At 37.9% G+C, this 20080-nt stretch overlaps 1 protein-coding gene across 1 annotated transcript in view; it reads left to right on the forward strand.

The window, feature by feature from the left end:
- The first annotated feature begins 329 nt into the window (after window positions 1–329).
- The window catches only part of LOC148069554 (VPS10 domain-containing receptor SorCS1-like), an 85297-nt gene continuing 65546 nt past the window's right edge, over window positions 330–20080 (forward strand). The window contains exon 1 of the mRNA XM_087802199.1: window positions 330–1508. Within this exon, the coding sequence (XP_087658325.1) occupies window positions 1035–1508 (474 nt within the window). The 5' untranslated portion in view covers window positions 330–1034. The remainder of the gene's footprint in view (window positions 1509–20080) is intronic.

The raw sequence follows: 20080 nt of genomic DNA on the forward strand, positions 1-20080 counted from the left end.
CATTTACCCTTCAGGGCTACCATAGAATTGTGTTGAAAAACAGAGGATAATTGATATGCAAAATAAATGTTCTTTTTAAAGAAAACACTTTTTTTTTTTTTGAAGATGAAACCTTGTTAACTGTAACCAGGCTCACTCTGGTGTGATGGGTCAAACATCGAGGGTTGTCACTGCACATCATCAATCCAGGAATTCTCCACCTCCGATGGACTCGTTGTTTAAACAAAGCAGGGCATGATTACAGCTGGATGAAGGAGGAGTGAAGCCATTATTACGTCATAATGGACTCTGCTCTTGTAACCTTTGGTTCGCTGAGATTTCAGTATAAAGTAATAAGTTCAAAACATGGTCATGATCAGGGACTTATTGCCTCTTGGAGAGGAAGACTTTAAAATTTGAAACATGGGAGCGATTCAGGAAACAAGGGTTTTGACATTAGTTCATCAAAATATATTGAATAAACAAACCACCATTCACCAACTTGCCGGCTTTTTAAACAGAATAGTCACAGAATACAATAAGAAATGAACAAAAAAATCAAAGCGCTGTTGGAACTAATTGATTACAAAAAGCGAGTAAAGAGCCTCATTAATCCTCGAAACACACCAAAAATCATCACAAGCCTCAGTGAGAAAGCGAGGACCGTTTTATACGTTAGCACCTAATGGATGATGATGATGGCTTCGACTCTTTCATGAAGTTGCTGGCACACTGGCCAAAAAGAAAAAAAAAAAGAAGCACCCCTGGAGAACGTCTGCTGAGAAGTATAAATTGAACTTAATTACATTCACGCTCGTTTTCCCCACCCAGGTTGAAGCGAGGATGGAGCCCTTCCCTCTCACACTCTCTCCTCATTTGGCTCCAGCTCCTCCTCTGGTACAGAGTTGGGATCGCTCGTGCCCTGCTCCTCCTCCTCCTCCACCTCCTCCTCCTCCTCCTCCTCCTCGCCACAGCCTCCTCTCCTCCAGGTGATGACCAGCAGATAGAGGCGAACAAAAAAAAAGAAGATGCTTTTTTAACCAGACTGAAGTAGAATGGAGACGCGTCGGAAGCAGTGCGTATTTCTCCTCCTTTCCGAGTGGATTTGTCTCGTGAACCTAACTTCCATCGTGGCCGTGGAAGCGGAGATAAGGTGCGTGCCATCCTGCCAGGAGCCCCTGGACCGAGCCAGGGACATCTCTCTGTGGGATTTGGAGGATCTGGGTGAATATGTCGGATTACCGGAGGAATCGGATGAAAGTTCACCCAAAGTCCAGGAGAGCGTCGACGGAGGAAGCCGGGATGATAAACTTTCTGGGGTCCAGAACTCCACCGAGGAGGAGGACGACGCGTGGTTCCACGTGGACGCCGCAGTGAGACGCGCGCGGAGGAGCGCGGGGACCTGGTCCGCGGATGACGCGCCGTATTTGGATCAGGTGGAATTCGAGTTGACGAGTTCCACGTTCGCGCTGAGCGGGGACACCGCGCACAACCAGGCGATGGTCCACTGGTCCGGTCAGAACAGCAGCGTGAGTACCGGATAACGGGACGCGCGCTCCGGTGCGTTTTTACGCACGGACACGGTTTTGACGCAGTGTGAAGTGAATCATGAAGATGTTGCTGGAGAAGTTTGGACTCGACGAGCTCGGGATCGAGAGTTCATTAGAAATAGAAAGAAGTTGATATCTGCCCTTTATCTGTGACATTTATGAATTAAATCTGCGACAATGTTTTATTTGCAACTGCTCTTTTTAACTATATGACCCAAAAAAAAGGTTGATCCATCTTGCATTAATTGTTATTTAAAAATGTGTTTAATGGCGTTCTAAACTTAAAACCATTTTAAATGTATGCAAAGTCAAAACGTAAAAATGAACAAATAATGTTTAATATATTTGAAAGCCATTATATCACCTATAAATGATGCTTTTCCACATTGAAAAATCGATTGAACATGTCGTGTTAGAGCTTGGTGTGTCTTTCATAAATCAAGGTGGGGCTTCTTCTTCATCCCCCCCGACGAGCCAGTTTTGCACTGAAGTTCATGAAAATGCTATCTTAATTTGAGATTTATCTGCACTCTCGGCGAGGATGTTGGCATTTAGATGTTGTTGTCCATTTAGCACCATATTTTTAGTGAGCTCCAGACAGCGGTGGACTGTGCAATTAAAATGTAATAAACATTTCAGAGACAGAAAATGAGCTAAAAAGCCCAAATGAAAGATAATGATTTAATAGATAATTAGAATAATACGTTTTAGACTCATTTTTGTGGCTTTTGCTTATAAACAATGGATGAGAATCATATTTTGTGTAAAATCAATCATTGAAAAATGTGTTTGTTGTTGATCTGAATGTGTAGTGAAATCTTAATTTATTTGGACAAATAATATAAAGACACAAAGAAAAAATTATAGAGTTTAATTTAAATGAATATATATACACACATGTTTCCTTTATAACTACCATCTAAGTTCTTACATCAATAGCTATGACATTGTAAAGACAAAAAAAGTGCTTTTATGCATATCCATGTATTCTTTTAGGTCTGTTGGTCACATGGTACACACAGATGATGCGATTGATAAATAATGTTGTAAGAAAACATTCCAGTTATGCATCTAAATGCTTTGATTCATTAAAGCACATTTTGAATGATTTAAAGTGGATTTAGGATGATCACAGATACTGACTAATAAAAGTTGCTGTTGGCTTTTAAGTTAAAAGGTTTTTTTGACTCATGCTATTGACGGCATGGAAACCATAAGCTGTTTCTCCGAGTTTTAATAAAGAGCTCACACGCAGTTTCTCGATAACTGTCTATTTTTGACTTAAGAGGGAGAGGCTGTCAAAGAAAAAAAATCAGTATAAACTTAAATATTTAATGAGGTACTTGAAGAGATAACTCCTGTGAGAAATACAAAAATAAAGACATATGAAAAGATTCACATGAGGCTCTATTTTGAAGTTGAATCCCAGCATTGCAAATTCAGTTCGACTGAAACAGCAGCACCTTTTCCAAAAGTATTTTAACCTTATTCCATTTTTAATATTCAGAATACTCACATGAGCTGCCTTTGCTTAACCCTTCAACCCAAAGCAGGCTACTCAAAATCCAGTTGGTATTAAGTACTTCACAAACTTTTGAATCCATCTATTATTCAGTGAGTTCTTCATGTTTAAATCATGAAACTGATAACATACATCGTTTTGGTTTATTTTCTCTTGATTATTGGTAAATCATCAAGAGAAATCATCCACTTTAATCATACATGTGCGATTCTTTTTGAAATATTTTTCATATATTACGTTTGAAATCTCTCACGACTCCAGCCAATTGGCAGGATTATGCTGTAAAACAGAATGGATGTTATTGAGAGCTATAACGCTTTGTAGTACTAAATTTTGCATCCAAATAAATAAATCGTGGAGGGGTGTAGTTGATTTTGGTTTGGTATTTTGTGGTCTTCTGGCTTGTCAATATCCTCTGAAATGATTGGGGAATTTCAACCCCCTTTGTTATTTTTTTGAGATTTTCACCAGTTAAAACAAGTCAATTTAATCTGGATACTTTTAATGTTAATTAAAGAAATTACTCTTCTATAAATATTTCAGTAGATTTTATCTATGGATGGTCCAACAGTAACGTCACTACGATGGGAAATATGCATTTTCTTTCCCCACGAAAAAAAGAAAATTCCGCACAGGTTTGTGTGTCTGAAATGCAAATATAACTATTTAAAAGTAAAATCACTCTATAACAGCGTGACCTTGGATGCTTTCTTGTGAATTTGGAAAGCAGAGATGCAAACATGACTAAATATATTCAGGGGGTATTTTTTTGCTGACCCACTGGTTGAGTTTGCTAATGCCAAAACCCGAAAAAGAAACATAGGTGCTCCCTATTCTCGACCGAATACGAGCATTTGTCCATTTTTGTTCCACCAATTAAAAGTGTTACAGTGACACTTGAGGAATTGAGATGGAAAGAAAGATTCCCCAGTCATGCATTATTCAACTTCTGGCTGATTAAGAAACACTTCGAATTAGTTTTGTAACATGCAAATGGAGACGCTGATACAGAACAACATTGACTAATTTGAATAGAGTAATGAGAAACAACCCATTATTCTTTTTTTTTGTTGCTGACACCACACTTTAAACAGAAAAGTAACATTAATGTCACAAATAATATCTTTTGATCCATGCAACATCAACGTCCCTATGGTAACAAAAATGTTCTACCTTCATAATGAAAATATGATTTAAAATACATTTGCCTTGTATTTTAACTAATTAAAAAAACAACCTAAGATGGCCCCTAGTTTGACCAGTCCTTTCATAACAATCTCGTCTTTGTTGAGTTGCATCAAAGACCTATAAAAAAAACAAAACATGATGATGATAATATTCATTTCAAACAAGAGGCACAATTCAAAACAACCTTCGTAGCCACTTAAGCTAAAAAATATATGTGGCGTTGATACTTTCAGTACGTGTCATTGTTGGTTTTAAAAGGTTTTCATCAGGAAAAAAAACCCAACAAACAGCTAGTTCCTCTAATAACCTTGTAACAGAAAAAAGTATTTGGGACTCGGTAAAACTTCTGCTTCCTTTCCATCCTTCTTCATTTTCTTATAATTAATTGTTCTTTTTTATTTAGTGAATTCTTGTGGGCATATTTTTCCGATGGGTTGTTGATGGTTGTGCATTTCCTGAGGTAAAATTTCTTTCTTTTTTTTACCTTTTAGTCTGGTTTGATAACCTCAGAAACCTCCTCCAAGTGTTCGAGTACAGAAGTGTTCCCAGGTCAACAGAGAGTCATCATCTCTCTCTAGTGTGTCCCTGGGCTTCCTCCCAGGTGGACATGCCTGAGGAGTCATCTAGGCATCATCCCGACAATATTCCTGATCCGCCTTTTGATTTGGCTCTTTCTTAAAGGGCAACTAATGTGAAAACCCAACTTTCTTGACTCACTCACATGTTTCAAATGTTGAAGTCTTCCTCTCCAATATGCAATAAGTCCCTCATCATAGCCATGTTTTAAAGTTCTTAGTTTATAAAGTTCTCCCCTGTCTAAAATCTTAGCGAACAAGAGGTTACGAGAGCGGAGTCCATTATGATTTAATAATGACTTCACTCCTCCTCCAGCCAGCTGTAGATACGCCCCGCTTTGTTTATACAAGAGTCCCTTGGAGGTGGAGACCTCCGGGATTGACGACACGCAGTGACAAACCTTGATGATTGGCCAATCACAGCAGAGGTTGGAGTAAACAAGATTTAATTTAAGAAAATTGAAGCGTTTTCAGTGGATGGGGCTTAAATACATTTATTAAGTTTTGTTAAAACAGACACATACTGATGATATAATGGAGGTCCAAGATCAATTTAAGAAACACTTAAATAAACACATTAGTTGCCCTTCAAGACTGTGACACTGCATTCGTTTGCTTGCCGATCTCACGCTCCATCCGTCCAGTCCCCCCCGCTGGTCCCTCATTGAGATAAAGTGACTCCAAGTAAGCGAAAACCAGCAGTTCAGAGTCACACGGACCAGCAGCATCTGTCACCTGAGCTAATGTGGATCATTGAAATCAATGGAAACAAACCGGCAGCTAAATAAACTGCTTCTCACGTGGAAGTTGACGATGGAGTTGAATAGATGATGTGAATATAAGTAGATCAAATATACATCTTCCAAAAAAGATGGATGAGCCGTCGCTGGATAATCACTTTTGACGCCTTATCATGGGTGTGTGTCGACTTCTGACAGCACACTTGCATCATCTCATTACTTTGAATATTCCCCCGAAAAGGATACAATTTGATTTAAAAAAAAAATCATTAACAGGCTCGTCTTTATATAAACGATCTGCGAAATAATGACTTTTTTTTCCCAGCCACAGAATCTATTTCTCTCACGTTGCTCCTGCGCTTTCGTGAGTCGCACATACGGGCGCGATCACACTTGCTATCGTTGGCTTTTCGTGCAATTATTTAGCATCTGTTCGTCAAGAAGCCTCACAGTTTCACAGTTGGTGTATCTATAGGGTGTGTGACGTGTTCAACTCTATATCTGTGTGATTTTTTTCCACCAAGATTCTCTCCCGTAACTAAAACGGCTTCAGATGCAAACGACCAAAGGACATTTACTAAATAGTTAATTTAGCCTCCTGCTAATGAAAACCCCTTAATCGTACAACCAAAAGCCTTTTAATAGGGAGAATTTATAGGAAATTAAAGGGTTTTTTACTTCACTCTCTCCGTTAATGGGCACATGAATCTATCAGACGGCTGCTTTTAAACATCATTGACTCAAGACAAGCGTGTAATCAGTTGAAAATGCACCTCCAAGCAGGTCGTAATGGAGATACATGAAGATCCCTGCTGCTCAGGGACCAGCTCTACCATAGCACATACATTACCTCCTTGTTTTACTGAAACATCGAGAGGAAAGTATGATTAGAATATGGCTTAATCTAATTTCACAGATTGCCTTTTACAATCTTATGCTGATGCGAAAAATAGATTTGCCGGCGATTATCTTAATTGCTTAACGCCACCGTGAAACAAATCTGACTCGTTTTAGTGAAATACACTGATTTGTACTGTGACAATTAGCAAATTGCTTTCGGGAAAACTTTGAATATAAGACGCAGTCCAATGAAGGTTCATTATCAACTGGTTAAGAATGAAGAGTGCTTTCTATTAGACAGTGAAATCTGGTTACTAAAAGGTTTTTTAAAACCAGGAGGAAATGCAGAAGCATTAGCAATGAAACATAAAGTATTAAATATATTCAATCAGTGAAGAATGCTGCTTTTTTACAACAATTTTAAAGCCTCTTGTCTTGAAAGTTTATTGTTTTTGAGCAGCATCAGATTTACAAACCTCTTCAATCATTTAGTTGTATCTGTTAAACTACTAGAGGAAACAAACCTGATTTATTTTTTGTTTTTAAATGTTTTTATTTATTCATGCATTCATTAAAATGTAATTGAACAGAAAGAAAGTCGTACAGAGGAGATGAAAAAGACACCTTAACGCTCGTGTTATTTCTGGGTCAAGGTGACCCGGTTGCCTGAAAACAAATAATCCGTGGTATCCTTTGTGTTGTCTCTGGGTCAGGGGAACGACCTCCACCACTGCATATGTATTTACGGAAGCCAAGGAGGTCGTTCACGTTGACCCAGAGACAACATCATGTTTAAGCAATATTAAAGTTAATATAAAAGGAAGACATTTCGCCACATTTTTATGGTAAATCCAGCGACGAACGTTCTGGAGTTTGATCACACAGACTGGGTGCTGAACTGTCTGTCTCTGACGCACACAGTAAAGCACTTAAAAGTCATCTGTGTGTTTGTGTTGGCGGTTGTGTTGGTGATCAATCCTCCATGGGAATTTAATACTTAGGCTGAATGATGGGCTGGTGTCCCTTTCCCTTTTCATTAATGGTGTTTACCGCTGTCTCAAATAAATCTGGTCAATATGGAGGAGAAAAAAGCAGTCCCCAGATCTGCCTTGAATTATACAAGAAGTTTGAAGTAAAACATTGGAATACGATTATTTATCAGCTAAATGCTTTTCCAAATGTTATTAAGGACATTTATTTTGTCTTGCCATGGTTTAAGCAACATTTAGTTATGTTGTTAACCTGTGGTTCTTGCACCGCTTTGTCTTTCCAAACTTGCAAATCAGGAAACACACACTTGAAAGAGTTAAGCCTTCAACGGCGTTTCAGGTTGAACGTTCTCTTTGATGAAATCAATAGCTTTTCCCACATTGGTCAGTTCAAGCATCGAGCGCATAGTCCTTTATTTATAAGAGAAGGAAATGATTTAAAACTGGGATATACAAAGAACAGCAGCGATGCTGTGAGCAAAACAGGATTTTCTTTCAAGTTTCTTTGCTTCATGATGCATTTTTCCTTTCCAGAATAAGAAAAAAAAACTTCAAAAAAGCCGACCAGGTTTTTCAAGCAAACCTTCTGGCATGCAAGATGTTTTGTCTTCTTTGTTCTTTGCTCCGAACCGTCCCTCACAAAACAAGGTATCAGCTTGTCTTATACAATATTTCTTCTTCAAGAGGTGGAATGCTGTGAGCAACGTTGGCAGAAATGGCCTTCAAATAGTTTTCGTTTTTTTATTTCAAGTGTTCTATCACCCGTATCAAATAGTCAGCACTTCTTTTAATGATGTATACACATCTTTTTCCATTTACAACCTATACTGCCATTGAGTTACTCGTTTTGTTTCTTTTGTTTTTGTTTCACTTTTGTGTTTAAGACACACTTTGATTTTCCTTATGAAAATGTCCTCATTCTGCAGTTGTAGAAAACTCACCTTATAGGATTTCCATAGTGTTGATCCATTTCTAGATTCTCCTGTTTGGTTTCCCTAATTGGATACAGGATGTTTATTTTTGTCACTATTCCGTTGTTGCAGCAGTAGTCGGATTAAAATGAGGGGGATGGGTAGGTGAAGGGAAGGCGGTGGATGCTCCAAGTACAAAGTAAAAACTTTATGTTGGGTTAATAATGTAAAGTACGGGAAGGATATTAAGATAGGCGACGAAGAAAATGAAGGCAGGGTAGCTTTATAGACAGTAAAATAGCGTTATAACTTGTTTAAAGTTCACTGGCAGGTAAATTATTATGATTTTAATACTCATAAAGCATTTTTTAAATATCATGCTGTGGTTTCAGTTGCACCAAGTCATTCCTTTCTTGTTCCAAGAGGATGTTGTGACATATTTGAGAGGTGAGACGCACACAAGGCGACACCACGGTCCTCTTTATTAAAATGTGTTTTTCTGGGATCCCGGCGAGATCCAAACAATCAGTGACACCTGACATTAACATGAATCTCCGTCGTCGGCGCTGAGACAATAAGAAACCATGTCAGGGCCCAATACACTTCACACTTTCACCGCCCGAGGTTGTCGTAATAAATAGACCAGGTTGTCAAACTCAATCACCAAAAAAAAAATGGCCGAAACAGAATTAAAATAGCTAAAGAGTCGTAAACTGATTCATGATGAAATATGAAGCATCAATCAACCATTTTTAGACGATAATTATAGAACTCCTTGTGCCTTGGTGTCAAGATAAATAAACCAATTGACAGACAAAAGTTTAGACTTATTTTACCTCATTTTTCAATTTTCTTTGTTTATTTTATAGTTTGGGCATTTTAGATGGTTCATTTATATTCTTACTCATTGCTAAATCACTCTTTTAATTAAAAAGAATGAAGTATATCAAGTGGAAATCTTATTTCTGGTCGTTGTTGCCGTGTTTTTAGACTAGGGCTGTAGTGATACACTTATCTAATGATATGATACGATATAATCAGCTCATGATACGATTTTACTACAAAATATTCAGTTCACAGTATGACTTGTCAATATATTATACTTATGATACAATTCAATTTAGTATTTTCGGATCAGGATACGATTCTGCTACATAATATTCAGCCCACAAAACGATTAATTACGATATATTCAACTCACGATACGATTTTGCTACAAAATATTTAGCTCACAAAACGATTAATTACGATATATTCAACTCACCATACGATTTTGCTACAAAATATTCAGCTCACAATATGATTTGATACAATATACTAAGCTCGTGCTACAACTTCATACGATATATTCAGTTTGTGATACGATTTCATACGATATATTCAGTTCCTGATACGATTTTATACGATATATTCAACTCATGATACGATAAATACGATATATTCAGCTCACGATATGACTCAATAAAATATGTCCAAATCACGATACAATTCAATAGGATATATTCAGCTCACTATAAGTTACGATACAACATATTCATCTTACGATATGATTCAATACGATGCAATCTCCTCACAACATAATTTTAGTACAAAATATTCAGCTCATGATTTAATATGATATGTTCAACTCACAATCCGATACAATACATTGCAACACACTTGTATAATTTGCTCAACAATCTTAGTTGATACTGAATTTTAACTCCTTTTGATTGTTTGACTCTGTTTTTTTGTTTGATTAAGGATGCGAAGGATGTAATGATCGCTGCCCTCTAGCAGCTGGAAGTTTAATTGCAACACAAACACGGACACAAGTTGTACATTTTTGCAGGTTAATTGTGATGAAAAAATAAATAAAACAATCGAAAAACACATTAACACATGCTATTACATTTTAATAAAAATATATATCTGTCATATGAATATAAATTAATCCGTAAAAGGCTCCAAGAACTTTTGTGTTGTGAACCACGGTTCTAGATTGTACACACCGTCTCCCTGACATTTCTATACCACGGTCAAGCCATAATAACCTACGTCTCAAGGTCTGTAGACTGCTGTCTGAATGGTGCTATCGAAAATATCCATTGTTCGATTGTGAAGTTGACAATTTCTGTCATGAATCATGTTTTTATTGCACACAGGTCCTGGAGATCTACAGAAATGTGAGGGATAGCAAAGACATACAGAGAGACACAAAGGCCAACAACAGAACTCGCATTGATTCTGACCGCTTCTTGTTTTGAAAGCTCACAATTATTTCAGACACACGTGTTGCTCACTTGGCAATAAATCAATGTGCAGGCGTGCATGAATTTTCTTTTGAAAGATGGTTCGCTGTAATCAGAGCGGCACATGCTTCGCAGACTGCACACTGAAGGGTGTCTGTGCCGCCTTCAAGTGCCCTTCTGAAATCCTACCATACTCTTAATAGTGCAAATTAACCCAATATATGCAATATAAGTTAGAAAATAAATGTTGAAATGTTCTAAATCTGTCAATGAAGGAAGAAACTACAAACATTTGGCAGTGTTTCTTATTGTTCATTACATTTGTGGACACAGTGCAGCCAGGGAGGAGATAGTTTTTGATTTGTGAGGCAGGATGATGCATCTGCTTCTTCCCGTTGGCTCCACCAACTGGAACTTGTTTTTCAACCAAGTGTGAAGTGGACGGGATGAGGATTTTCTCCTGGAGTCGGATCTCTTTCGTCTCAGCTGGAATACGTTGGATATTTATGAATGAATTCATGTTAAGAAGATCAATTCTCTTTGGGGTTTTTCTCATGAGTTAGTGAGTATGAAGAAGAATCTGCACTCATAGATGGTCATAATCTATGGCTAGTGACTTGAAAACATCAGTTGCGGAAAATGAGTTTCGGTACTTCCTCCCAGATAAAGTCATATACCGTATTTTCCGCACTATTAGGCGCACCGGATTATAAGGCACACTATCAATGAATGGCCAATTTTAGAACTGTTTTCACAAATAGGGCGCACCGGATTATAAGGCGCATAGAATAAAAGATACAGTCAAACGTTTGACTGGGGTTGCGTTCCGCATCCACTAGATAAAGCTGTGCTAAAGGGAATGTCACAAAACAGTCAGATAAAGTCAAACTTTATTAAGTGTTCTGACAACTCCGTTCACTCCCATGGTAACGATTTTGAAATGATGTTTAAAAGGCTTCAAGCAGCAGCGCGCGAGACTGGTGTCATGAGCATGACAGCTGGTGTTGTGTATGACCGCTAGACCGCGTGTGTATGACATGTTGAACGCACGTGTATGACTGGTTGAGCGTGCAGCTGAGTGAATTTGACTGTACAACAACCAAGACACACTCGCTCAAACCGGTGGCAGTAATATCACTCCATAGACGTCCGCTATGATGTGACTTGCATTTTAAATCCCACCCCGTGATGATGCAATGACGTAATCCCGCCCACGGTGTGTCGGCTCAGACGGCGCAGAGTCATGAAAGTGTTTGTAAATAAGTCACCCACCAGGTTATGTTCATATGTAAGGCGCTCCGGATTATAAGGCGCACTGTCGTTTTTTGAGAAAATTTAAAGGCTTTTAAGTGCGCCTTAAATTGCAGAAAATACGGTACTTAGTTTTTGGTAGTGACATGTTAACGAAGCTTCATGAAAAAATGTCCTTGTTTCGAGGGGCCACTAGACTAAGGCTCTCTTTCTACATTATAATCTATTAAAGAAATTAAATCGAATGAAACTTCATGTAAACTGAGGGCTCCACCTACAGAGCTCATCCAAAAAGACACATTGAAATACCTCCATACTGCTCGTCTGTAAGGTCCATCTTGTATTGAAGCCTCAACATGAGAAATTCTTCCGAAAAAAAAGAAGAAAGAAATCTATACATTAAGTTTGTTTTTGGCAAAAGCTACTAGTCCATCAGCCTGATTCATGGCTGCAATTCGTCGCTACATTAAAATGAACAAACATACTTGTCTTTAACTCAAAAAAGGATTACTATGAAAATAATCCCAACCCTGAGTTGACACGATGGTGAGAAGAATTGAGTGAGTGAATTGTGGATAGTTTGATAACTCTTAACCTGCTCTTGCCGTTACAAAGCGTGTTTGTTCTTTATTGAGTATTTTAAAAATGCTTTATCAGCATCTGACAGTGATAAAATAACATTTTCTTCAATATATATTCATAGTCAGTCTTCTGAGGCTACACTATTACTCATCTCGGGATGCTGCCAGAACAACTTCCCTTTTTATTGGACAGTAATGTTTCTACTTTTCTTTTCATAACTCCTCTTATTTGAGGATACATGAAGCAACAGGGTAGAAATGTTTTAGTGTTCTTAGACCCTTTTACTAAAAGTATCCTTACTTACAGTACTTCCCACTCACCACATTTATAAGTCCAACACTAATTGTATAAAGAAGGCCTTCTCACAGAGGATTTAGAAAAATAAGGACACTCATTCATCACATTTTATACATGTTCGATCCATTAAGCTAACGAATGAAGAGACAAACTCGCTTTTATCTGTATCACACTTTAAACTTTTCAAAGCTGCTCTTCAGTTCCATTTCTTGTTGATTTTTTAAAACTCTTATTTTACTGTTTTACTTTTATCTCTCTGTGTCATAACCTGTCGTAGCTTTCTGTTGGAGCTGCAGGTTGGAGGCTGGCCAGGAATGTGAAAGTGCATTTCTTTCTTGTGTCACGTTGATGCATAACTTTCCATAAAACTTCCGAGTGGATGAACAATTCCTGGAAAGGTCATCTGTCTATAAGAAGGTCTTGTGAATGGGGAAAACATAGCTCATTTTAGTTTTCTGCTGACATGTCTGAAGATATCAAAATATGTTTAATTGACACTTAACTTATGAGACTACTTTTATGAAAATAAATAAATAATGTAAAATAAAAATATTTCAGATGCATTTTGCAACATGTTTGATGTCTTCCATGCTTGGCTTTTCAATTTTTTTTACGAAGAGTTAATTTATGAAAAAATGTTAATTGTGCAAAAATTGCCAACTGAGTTCATGATTTAACTCAATCAGTATAAATCATAAATTATCAAAGGACAACTAAACTCAATTTCCAAATACATTCATTATTTTAAAAGGCAACTCATGTGAAAACCCAACTTTCCTGACTCACTCACATGTTTCAAATGTTGAAGTCTTCCTCTCCAAGATGCAGTAAGTCTCTCATCATGACCATGTTTTGAAGTTAGTACTTTATAAAGTTCTTGCCCGTCTGAATTCTCGGCGAACTAGAGGTTCCGACAGTGAAAAGTCCCTTGAAGTTGGAGACTTGTGGTGACGAACATCAATGCTTGACCAATCACAGTAGAGTGGTTGTGGTTATGATGAACAATATTTTAGCTCCAGAAAAATGTAGTGTTTTCACTGGGCGGGGCTTAAGATAATTTTCTTAAGTAAATATTTCAATGAAAAGAGAGTTTTGTACAAAAGGACACATCCTGATGAGTACAATAGAGTCAAGGATATATTTAAGACACAATTAAATCAACACATTAGTTGCCCTTAAAATGACTCGGAGAGAAAATTAAAATAAGAAAAAAAAAGTCTATGCAAAGAGCTGCAATAAATGGTTTAATTTAACTTTAATTAAAAATGGCCCAAGCTATGGTCGTGTTGTCTTTAAAGAATATGTCCACGTTTTCAACCATTATTATTATCAATAACTGATAATCATAAAGTAGGTGCAGTGGACTCAATAAGAGACCTATATGTGTGATTGTATTGTGCCTTTGTAGCTCTGGTCCATGGTTTGATAACAACTCTAGTATTATGAACGACTGTAACGGTTTGTTCTCTTCTAACACTTATCGGATCAGCTGAAATGATGTACATCGAGGCCTGAGCAGTCAATCAAGATGGGTTGTTAAAATATAGGAGTTCTACTTTCGAATTTTGTGATTATTTTCAATGAGTTTCGTCCTTGTCCAAGGGCGACTTGACAGAAGGTAAACGGTCACTCTCATCGATGCATTCATTCATTCATTGAAGAGATTGAAAAGTATTTGCAAGTCGCCATCCTCATAATAACCCATCAGCTGCTGCATGTTGACCCCAGACAACTCTTGCTGAACCGGCATTAAAATAACCAACACTTTTAGGATCACTAGAAAACGTTTAGAGAAACAATATTGGGTCGGCGTGGTTATTTTTGAAATATAGTTTATAGGCATTTCACAACCATAAAAAGATAAAGAAAGGAATTTATATATCCTAACTTGTGTCTTTTAACTTGATTGTCGATACATTAGATGTAAAATGATTATAATGATTCGTCTTGACGCAACATTTTAATAAAATAATTGTAAAAACGTGGTTCCAGAGCTTATGTTAGGGCTTTGTTTCCTTCTTCAAGTTTCCTTCCTACAGTATTATTTTAAAAGATGTCACATCAGATTAGTCTTCACCACCTGTCTCGAGCCTTAAAGCCACAATAGATGAGAGATCCAATCAGATGAATGCTGCCGGCGTCGTGGCACTCTGCTGGTGTAAAGCTGATGCTCTCCGTGGCGAACCTTCCGGGGCTCAGACTGAGGACCCTCCACTTCATACCCCGACCTCTTTTTCACCATTTCACACTGGATTATTATGTCCCCGTCACTGTTGTTGTTCGGTAGCGCCGCATGGGGTCGGGCCGGATTCAGAGTTCTTATCGGATCAGACAACCCGTCAGCGCCGACCTCCACCAGCCTGCTCGTTGACGGACAGGCCATGGGTGGGAAGAAGAGTGTAGAGGGGGGAGCAGCACCGATTCCTCTTCATCATTATGATGAACTCACAAGCGCGGCCAGGAAGACACCGTGACATTCTGACTTAACCGAGTAAAGCACCAGAAAAATAATTTGTCTTTGTGACAAATACAAGGCTGTGGCACCGCCCGCAGTGTTCAGCGCCGCTCCGCCAAGACACCGGGAAGGGATTCTCTGACACCAAGAAATCCTGCTGAGCTTTTCTTTTCTTGTGCGGGCAAGCTGCGCTCACGGTGTTTCTGCGGCTTCCTCAACTCTGCCTGACAGATAAATAAATATATTACAGCAGAGAGAATCGTATAGCAGCAATAATGCCTGAAACGTTTCTCACCATAAATTCCTCTTGTGTCCTATTTCTTCTTACTTTTCTCCATTATGGTGATGTGCTTCTGATGTCTTCTTGGCCATTATTTAACTTAACTGCAAATCTGCACAAAAAAAGTCTAGGATAGCATCAACCATGTTTCTTGTTTGGTAAACTGACATTGCAGTGGTGCTTTGGGGGTTTCAAATCTGACACTGGATGAACGAGAAACAAATGTGTTGAAACTAAATTATTGCGTTTATCTTCAATAAATTGTGTAATCAGGTGAGTTTTTTTTATGGCAGTTTTTGCTAGTTCAGCAGTAGTAGCTGGTGATAAATGTTCTAGGTCTGACTCTTTGTACCAGTACATTTATCGACAATGAAAGAAACAGTCAAAACTAGTGTTTAAACTTAGACAATATTACACTTTACTAGCCAATAGTGATTAATAATAAATGTTTGCAATTTCTGTCTCAACAAGGACACACAGACACATTTTAATTACACAATATTAACCCATGTGTTTTCTCTTGGTCAAGGTGACCCGTAGGCCTGAAAACAAATGTGTTTTTAGAATCCTTTGTGTTGTCTCCGGGTCAAGAGAAGATACCGTAAACACATTTTATTTCGGGCCTCGGGGTCACCTTGAACAAGAGATAAATCAAGGTTTAGAAATTAAAGCAAAACTATTGAGAATCTGTCCTCTGCACCAGACATTCTTTCTACCCACTCAACAAAAATACACAATACATTTATTCAAACTGTATATAAAATTAGAATAACAGGATCTGGGATTGAACAGACCAAGCCAGCATCCTCGAAGTTCAAAAATGGTGCGCGGTACCAAGTGAGCTAACGGAAATAATAACATAAAATAACCTTTATATATCGCAACTATAGGGGTCACTTTTTCTAACGCCCCAAATCCTAATCAGAAACGCTTCTCCGCTACTTTTACGAAAATTAAAAACAGAACGTGACTGCATTAAAGCTAATATAATTTATCAATGTGTTGAATTCTGCAAACTTATGAAACTATCACTGTTCATGATTATGTTAAAATTACATTTACAAAAAATATTACAATAAGGAAATAAATTTAAAAAAAAGCCAGGTGGGAGGCAGGATGGGCCTCCACCGGTTTATAGGCTTTATTTATGTGACCAACAAACATTTCTTGACACGTGCAGAGACACAGCCTTAAAAAAATCCTAACCGTTTTCTAAATAAAACCCCTCAGACACTAATAATCAATGCAACGCAAGTTATAAAACTCTTAAATTCACCCACAGTGGGACCAATAAAGGATCGTCTTATAATGTAATATTTATTCAATATAAATGATCTATTGTTTCTTGGCCGGACCAGCACTGGGCCACTGCCCAAACGGTTGGTGGACCATTGGTGTAGATTACAGAAAACAAAAATAAAACATTCACAAATAAGAAGCTCCCGGCATCTGCTCAAGTGTAAATCGACACCCCTTAGTAACTAATCAATGCTGTGAATCCTTCCAGCTTGTTATTGACTCCAGTTCTTCGTTCAGTTAAAAAAAAACTTTGCAGTGAAGCAGCTTAAAAGCTTCAGAGCTGCCGGCGGTTTCGCTGATCACCTGCTGCTGACTTGTGAAGAGGTGTTTGAGCCGCAGGGCAAACGCCAGATTGTCATGGTCCCAACAGTATGGTGAATGGTCACTGTTGTGTTTGTGTATTTGCCTGTGAATCACTTCTTATTTTTCTCTCTTTTCTCTCTTTTCTCTCTGTGACTTTTCTTGCTCTTTTTTTATTCAACCATTCCAAGTAATGTTATTTTATTTACCAGAGCAACCGGTGATAGTTGAGCCACTTCTCGGCTGGTTCGGCTGTTGTTGTTGTAGAACCTTTGGTACTTTCCCTGGCTTTGTTTGCACATTTTTTATTTATGGACATGGTTGGAATATTTAGATGTTGCCATGATTTATAAAATAGTCTCAACTTGTTTAACCCTGTGTCCACTCCTGGGTCTCTGTCTCACTCTTTCCCTTCGGCACAGAGCAGATATAAAACATTTGTTAATATATCAGGACTGACTTGTTTGTTAGTTTTTAAAGTGGAAACCACACAAACAGTGAAAAGTCAACATGAAACTAAACTTTTTAGTTTAATCAAAATGAGATTTAGTCTTTTAAGGGTGACTTTCATCAAAGCAAAAACTTTCATTTTTTTTTAAAGTTCAACTAATGTGTTGATTTTAATGTGTCTTTTATAGATGTTGGACTCTATTGTACTCATCAGTATGTGTCTGTTTGTACAAAACTCTCTTTTCATTCAAATATTTACATTAGAAAATGTGCTTAAGCCCCGCCCACCGAAAATGTTCGTCTGGAGATAAAATCTTGTTGACCATAACCACACCACACGTCATCAATCCAGTAATCCTCCACCTCCAAGGGACTTGTTGTATAAACAAAGCCGGCGTAATTACAGTTGGCTAGAGGAGGAGTGAACCCCATTGTTGCGTCATAATGGACTCCTCTCTCGTAACCTCTCGTTCGCCAAGATTTCAGACACTTCCTCAATGAATCTCATGGATACTGATCTAATCACTAGTGTAACTTAACTAGAACGACTACAAAGAAGTAGTAAGAGGTTGTTTACCAAACACATTTCTGGAGGTGGAGTGACTTCTCACTCGGACAGAAATTACCCCTTGCTGTCAAATTCTGGCTCGTGTTGATCATCTCATCGAGCGCCTGAAGCTTCGCGGCTCAGCAGGCTTCTGAGGCCTCCTGATTGAACCAGCACAGGCTTTGATTTACGGCGAAGACGCAAATTAGGCGGGAACATAAGCTCACAGATGAAGGTGGATGTTTAAGAGGATCTGCCAGTACGTCTGACTGCTGGTTCCTGCTGCAGCTGTTGTGTCAACACAGAGATAAAATCTGACATTAACGTTGTGCTTTAATTTACATATTTAGACCAGGAAACTCAATGATCTTCCTGCTATTTAGATCACTTGAAGCATTTTGTTTACACCATGATGGATTTGTCCTGCAGAGCTTTTTTGAGCCCCCAAACGCCCATCAAAGATGGTAGCAGACAATGTGTTAAAATAAAAGATTCTGAGTGTGTATTGTAGCGTAAATTAGTTCTTGTTGGTCAAAATAAATCAGTGTAAGATTCCTCTGCTGTTGTCTGACTGACAATGAGTTTCTCAACATGCAGATTTTTATCAACAAGTTTGCTGCTAGACATCTGTCTGCTACAGACCCAGCTGCCGAAAAGACTGTCCTAATATTTGACACCAGGGTTAGAGTACAAATTACTTTTTAAAATGCTTTTTTTTTTGTTGCAAAATATAACCAACATTTCTTATTTTTATTAATTTTTTCGTTTGGCTTGGGAGCGTTGTTGTGCTTTTTCTTTGGCCAATCATTTATCAGGCATTTTTAAAAGGGAAACTTATTAGTTGATTTGAGTGTTATCTTAAATAGATGTTGGACCTTTATTGTACTCATCAGTATGTGTCTGTTTGTACAAAACTCTCTTTTCATTTAAATATTTATATTAGAAAATGTGCTTCAGCCCCGCCCACTGACAACTCTTGGTTTTTCTTGAGATAAAGGAGGAATCAACATTTGATTTTTTTCAGAAAAGTTGGGTTTTGACATTAGTTTCTCTTTAAAGAGCATTTTAAAACTTAAATATCTCTTTAAATTCCCCAGTTATTAAGATATTAAAACTATGCTGATACTTCCAGATTATTTTGTCTCTGTTTTAACCGACCATGTATTTGTTTGTCAAATCGTTTTATTTCTAGTTTAATCCTACTAACACTTTATTTTCAACCTTTTTACGTAACTTATTTACAATACAAATGGTTTAATAGCCCCTCATGGGGCTGTGAGTGCAACACGGCCTCTGAAAATGATGCAAGTGATTTAAGGAAAAAAAGGCACTCACAGGAGATGGTTTTCAGAATGATGATTTCAAATCTCTTTAATCATTAATAAAAAAACATTTATTTTCATTTCATTGAAAGTGCAGCGTGGCTTTTATAGTTTATGATTACAGTGACCTGCTCTCGGTGGGAAACCTGGTACCTCCGAACTTCAAACGACTCGAGCTCTGCACAACATCTGGTCCACGAGGAAGAGTTGCCTTTGTTAATGAGCTGCTGTAAATTGATGTGGCAGACAAAAGCCTCCGTACGTTCCGTGTCCCACCGTGGTGGGTTTGAAGTACAGTAGAAATCTCTCTCATGCTGGCTTCTGCTGCTCCATCACAACACAGACATTTATTTATTTATTAAATGCTAAACAATGCTGTTTAATGTGGTAATGCTACGGAGAGGTGATCGCTGCTATAGACGCCCCTTGAGTCTTTGATTTCGCTTCATTGGGTTGTTTGTTTCATATTTACCCACGGAAGTCAGTGGCTTATTAGTGTTTGAACCGTCCGCGCTCGGTTGTCTATGCACGCTCCACTATTCTCTTTACCTCCGTGACATTTACCTTCTCCGGTAATTAGAATCAAATCATCTTTTGCCGCTCGCATCCTACTTATTTAAAATTCTTTTTATGCAGTGAGTCATATCACACGATGCCAAACGAAAGAGAAGGAATATCAACTGCTTTAAATCAATGAATGAATGAAGCTGTTATAAACTCTCTTACATTAACAGATGTAAAGGTTGACAAATATTTATTTGACCTTAAAATG

Source organism: Callionymus lyra, chromosome 11, assembly GCF_982586985.1.
Source record: "Callionymus lyra chromosome 11, fCalLyr1.hap1.1, whole genome shotgun sequence".
NCBI classification, from domain to species: Eukaryota; Metazoa; Chordata; class Actinopteri; order Syngnathiformes; family Callionymidae; genus Callionymus; species Callionymus lyra.